Genomic DNA, 5,665 nt, shown 5'->3' on the forward strand with positions numbered 1-5,665 from the left:
TGGCTCACATCCATAACCCCAGTACTTTGGGAGGCAGTGTTGGGCAGATCATTGGAGGACAGGAGTTGGAGACCAGCCTAGCCAACATGGTGAAACCCTGCCTCTGCTAAAAATACAAAATAAGCCAGGAGTGGCAGCTGGTGCCTGTAATCTTAGCTACTCAGGAGGCTGAGGCACAAGAATCACTTGAACCTGGTAGAGGGAGTTGCAGTCAGCCAAGATCACACCACTGCACTCCAGCCTGAGTGACAGAGCAACACTTTGTCTCAAAAAAAAAAAAAAAAAGATAATTTATATGTCCAATCTTTTTTTTTTTTTAAATTTGGTGTCATGACTCGGATCCGTGTCCAATCTTTTTTAAGACTCAGTAATGTGGTGGTGGTGGATGTCATTAAAACAAAAGGGTTGAGAAACAATTCACTGCCAGGCACGGTGGCTCACACCTGTAATCCCAGCACTTTGGGAGGCTGAGGAGGGTGCATCACCTGAGGTCAGGAGTTCATGACCAGCCTGGGCAATATGGCGAAACCCCACCTCTACTAAAAATACAAAATAGCCAGGCATGGTGGTGCATGTCTGTAGTCTCAGCCACTCGGGAGGCGGAAGCAGGAGAATCGCTTGAGCCGGGGAGGCTGAGGTTACAGTGAGCTGCGATTGTGCCATTGCCCTCCAGCCTGGGCAACAGAGCAAGACACCGTCTCAAAACAAAAAACAAAACAAAACAAAAACAGTCCTCAATCTCATTTCTACTACCAGATACAAGACAAATGTCATTCATACTCCCATGGTGCAATGCTCCTGGTATGGTAGCTCTTTCCTATTTCTTTCTTTTCTATTCCAGAAAGCACACTGGAAGATGAGTGAGTGATTCCAATGTAAGAATAACCTGAAGTCCAGTCCAATACAGTGAATTAAGCACAGCATTTGACTCGTTATCCTCATACTTCACAGCGGATCACAAGACATTTTGGTGTCAACATCATTTCTGATAAGGACTCCTCATTCATTTCATTTAGTTCCTTACCTTTAGTCAAGGTCAAGATTCTTATCTACACTCATTTGATATATTCATTTGACTTATTTACATAACCAGTAGAAAGGAGATTTTAAAAATATTTATTACATTTGTTTCTAGAAATCATAGAAAATAAAAATTGATACAATTATGATACACAACTTTAGAAAGGCGTATCTATGCTTTCATACCAGAGAAAAGTTTATGCAGTGTCAGACATGGAAATACCAAAGCCACTGGTGACAAAAGGTAAACAAATGCTACTGATAGATGCTCTTGTACATTTTTATAGCTTTCTTCTCTACCATTATTTATTTTATAGCAAATACCAGTCCAGTGGAAAGAGTTCTGAACATAAAAGGCACCTAGAGTAAAAATTAGACCTTAACTAATAAAAACAGCTATATACGATTACATCAAGAAAAAAAACCCAGCCAGCACAGTGACTCACACTGGTAATCCCAGGGGTTAGCCTTGGCAACATGGCAAAATCGTCTCTACAAAAAAGACAAAAATCAGCTAGGCGTGGTGGTGTGCACCTGTACTCCCAGCTACTCAGGAGGCTGAGGTGGGAGAGTCACTTGAGCCTGGGAGGTCTAGGTTGCAGTGAGCCGGAACTGAGGATTGCAGGATTGCACTGCAATCCAGCCTACCCTATGGAGTGAGACCCTGTCTTGGGGAAAAAAAGATAAAAGAAAAAGGTTCTATCAATGCAACTTTCCTGCAAGGCATTAATATAAATGCAAAAGCCACTGCAACTAAAAAGTCTATAAATGCTTGCCTGAATCTAGTACATAAGCAGGATAATGACGATCACTGTTTACAATAATTTGTAGATGTTTTATTATCATTTAAATCAGCATGAGTACTGTATTAATATTCGTGGGTGGCAGCTATCAAATTATTTACCCACAGTCCAGATTTGTTTTGCTGCACGTGCTCTTAAAACGTATGGTTGTATACTCCGTCACAGATGTGTCAAAAACTCCTGCTGTCTTTTGAGAATGCAGCAAAACCTAAACCTGATACTTTAAACCAAAGTCCTTTTTTTTATTATTGTAAAGCTGACATTTCACTCTGATTTAAGCACCTGAAGTACATTTTGACCAATTTATATTCTGAGCTAAAATTAAGAACCTCAGGATTTGTGTACATGTACAAATATTGCAAATTATTTATTTAAGCTAATAAAAAGTTTAAAAAATACAAATAATTTTTTATTACAAAGATTTGAAATCCATATGAGTCTGAACTAAGACAGAAATGCACAGGGAGCCAGGAAGCAAACACTTGTGTGCATTTGCTGATCTGTGGACAAGGTACTGCTCAGCGAAGCCAGGTGGTATTCAGCTGCGTCTGGTTCTTGATACTGGTATCCATTTTTAGCACTTCTCGAATGGCCATGGTGGCATATGTAGAAGGGGGTAGAGAAAAATCCATTTTCAAAGCCCTGTATTTGCCTTCTGCCAGGCAAGAAAGAAGAAAACAGTCAGAAAGTGAAGGCAACTGCAGACAGACCGGAGAGAGTCACATAATCTCTAAGCAAATATAAAGAACTGTGCTCCTTTCCTTAGACTCTGTTTCCCAGGAGGCGTCTGAGAACGAGACCATGTAAGTAAGAGATCTGTGAGCGTGAACCCGCTGAACGGTTACGGAAATTCTACCCAGGAGCTTTCACAAAAGGGCAGATGACAGAAGAGCACAAGAGAGAAATGCATGTAAAGTTAAAAAAAATAATAAAAAATTATGGCCTAGGAAGAAAAAACAGAAAAAGGAATGGCAACAAGAATTTAATGATGAGAATGCCAATTTAATTTTTTTTTTCTTTTTTTTTTGAGACAAAGCCTCACTCTGTCACCCAGGCTGGAGTGCAGTGGAGCAATCTTGGCTTACCATAATCTCTATCTCCCAGGTTCAGGTGATTCTCCTGCCTCAGCCTCCCGAATAGCTGGGATTATAGACATGCACCACCACATCCGGCTAATTTTTTTTTTTTTTTTTTTTTTTTTTAGTAGAGACAGAGTTTTGCCATGTTGGCCAGGCTGGTCTAGAACTCCTGACCTCAAGTGATCCACTTGCCTTGGCCTCCCAAAGTGCTGGGATTACAGGTGTGACCCACCATGACCTGCCACCAACTTTCTAGGCTCTTCCTGAATTTTCACTCACCTTTGGTAACTCCCTGTGGGGGTTGGGGAGAAATACTCCATCACCTAATATCACAACCATCTGTAACACTCATTCATTTTCAGGATGATTTACCAGTTTGATTTACTAACCTCCAGCCATAATCATGAAAGTAAGTGAAGTGTTACACAACAATGAAATCATGGGTGCTGGTAGGGGCTGTAAGAGCAATTTTCAAAAAAAAACTATGTTTTTGTTTAAGAAAATGTTTCAAAGTTGACACAGAGCTGATGACTGAATAAACTTACCAGAAGTAAGTGAAGTGTTACACAACAATGAAATCATGGGTGCTGGTAGGGGCTGTAAGAGCAATTTTCAAAAAAAAACTATGTTTTTGTTTAAGAAAATATTTCAAAGTTGACACAGAGCTGATGACTGAATAAACTTACCAGAAGTAAGTGAAGTGTTACACAACAATGAAATCATGGGTGCTGGTAGGGGCTGTAAGAGCAATTTTCAAAAAAAAACTATGTTTTTGTTTAAGAAAATATTTCAAAGTTGACACAGAGCTGATGACTGAATAAACTTACCAGAAGCAAAAACTGGTGGTGGCTTCCCTTCTAGGTTGTCCACATCTGTGTTGAAAAGTGGAATTTTGGGGTCATCATATGCAACAACTTCCCTTCAAAATATATGAATAAAGGTAAGTATGAATGTGAACTTTCATACTAAGCCACTCGCCATCATTTGTTCAGCAAGAAAAACACATAATTTACTGTAAATAATTACAGTTAGGACTCCTAAATAACAGAGCAGGGCCAGATTTTATACATAAGTTTTGCATACATACGTATATATATATATATATTTTTTGAGATGAAGTCTCACTCTGTTGCCGAGGCTGGAGTGCAGTGGCGCAATCCTGGCTCATTATAACCTCTGCCTCCTGCCTCCTGTATTCAAGCAATTCTTACGCCTCAGCCTCCCTAGTACCTGGGACTACAGGCGCCTGCCACCACGCTCAGCTAATTTTTATATTTTTAGTAGACATAGGGTTTTGCCATGTTGGTTGGGGGGGTTTCAAACTCCTGGTCTCAGGTATCTACCTGCCACAGTCTCCCAAAGTACTGGGATTACAGGTATCAGCCACTACAGGTATTGACCGACTTACGACCTATGCAACTTACAACCATTCAACTTTACGACCACAATCGCTAGCCACGACTGCTCCGTGTCTGGCAGCGCAAATGTTGCCCAGCTGGGCGTACGACAGTGCGGACCAGCTTCTGGCAGCACTACCATCTCCGCGTGCATATAGCCTACTCAACTTACGACCAAATCGTGTTATGACCGGTCTGTTGGAACCAATCGTGGTCGTAAGTCGAGCACTAGCTGTATGCCTGACTCAATCCAATTATATTCTATTAGTTACTTAAAAACATACAACTGGGGCCAGGTGTAGTGGCTCATGTCTCTAATCTTAACACTTTGGGAGGCTGAGGTGGGATGACTGACTAAGCCAAGGAGTTCGAGACCAGCCTGGTTAACATGGTGAAACCCCATCTCTTTATATTAATAATTAAATTTTTAAAATGTACAATTGACAATTTTTTTATTTTATTTCATTTTATTTTTTGAGACGGAGTTTCACTCTTGTTACACAGGCTGGAGTGCAATGGTGCGATCTCGGCTCACCACAACCTCCGCGTCCTGGGTTCAGGCAATTCTCCTGCCTCAATCTCCCGAGTAGCTGGGATTACAGGCACGTGCCACCATGCGCCCAGCTGATTTTTTGCAGTTTTAGTAGAGACGGGGTTTCACCATGTTGACCAGGATGGTCTCGATCTCTTGACCTCGTGATCCACCCGCCTCGGCCTCCCAAAGTGCTGGGATTACAGGCGTGAGCCACCGCGCCCGGCACAAATTATTATTATTAAAGAATCCGCTTATACAACAGTCATGAAGCCCAGGCTGAGTTTGGGCATAACTACACTCCACTCAGGATTTTCTGGTTAAAATCCCTGTCTTCTCTCTAGACCTTAACTGAAAACCCAGACTCATGAGGCCTCAATCTCTGACAAGCCTGGGTTTTCAGTTGAGGCCCTCCTATTCCAGGTAAATGCCAAAGGCAACCATGCAGGAGGCTTTTTCAGAGAAAACAACTTTGTCTTCCCAGAAAACAAACCTTCCACTTCGCTTTATGAGGCAGAGAGCAACCCCAAACCACAGACAGGTTAGAGCCTGCACAGCCCTCAATTAATTTATCAACTTTGGACAATATTTTTCACTTCCTGCCATATAATATAAACGATTTATTATTTGTAATATATCCCCTTGATTCTTTCCATAGACCTCCCAGTGATTCTAGTTGGTTCCTATTTTTACTTCTAATGGCTGCTTTTTTTGCCTTTAAATGCTATATGACATCACCTATTTCTTAAATTATAAATATCAGATTGTATCTATTGATTTCTCTGTATGAAAATCAGTAAGTTATTGCATTTAATCTTTTTTTTTTTTTTTTTT

General features: G+C 40.9%; 1 protein-coding gene across 1 annotated transcript in view; it reads right to left on the reverse strand.

Moving 5' to 3' along the window:
* Window positions 1–1,058: 1,058 nt before the first annotated feature.
* Window positions 1,059–5,665, reverse strand: part of PUS7 (pseudouridine synthase 7) — a 65,818-nt gene continuing 61,211 nt past the window's right edge. The window contains exons 15-17 of the mRNA XM_037730545.1: window positions 4,311–4,458; window positions 3,730–3,821; window positions 1,059–2,478 (exon numbers count right to left, since the gene is read on the reverse strand). Of these exons, the coding sequence (XP_037586473.1) occupies window positions 2,342–2,478; window positions 3,730–3,821; window positions 4,311–4,458 (377 nt within the window). The 3' untranslated portion in view covers window positions 1,059–2,341. The remainder of the gene's footprint in view (window positions 2,479–3,729; window positions 3,822–4,310; window positions 4,459–5,665) is intronic.

This window comes from Cebus imitator, unplaced genomic scaffold, assembly GCF_001604975.1.
Source record: "Cebus imitator isolate Cc_AM_T3 unplaced genomic scaffold, Cebus_imitator-1.0 Scaffold352, whole genome shotgun sequence".
NCBI classification, from domain to species: Eukaryota; Metazoa; Chordata; class Mammalia; order Primates; family Cebidae; genus Cebus; species Cebus imitator.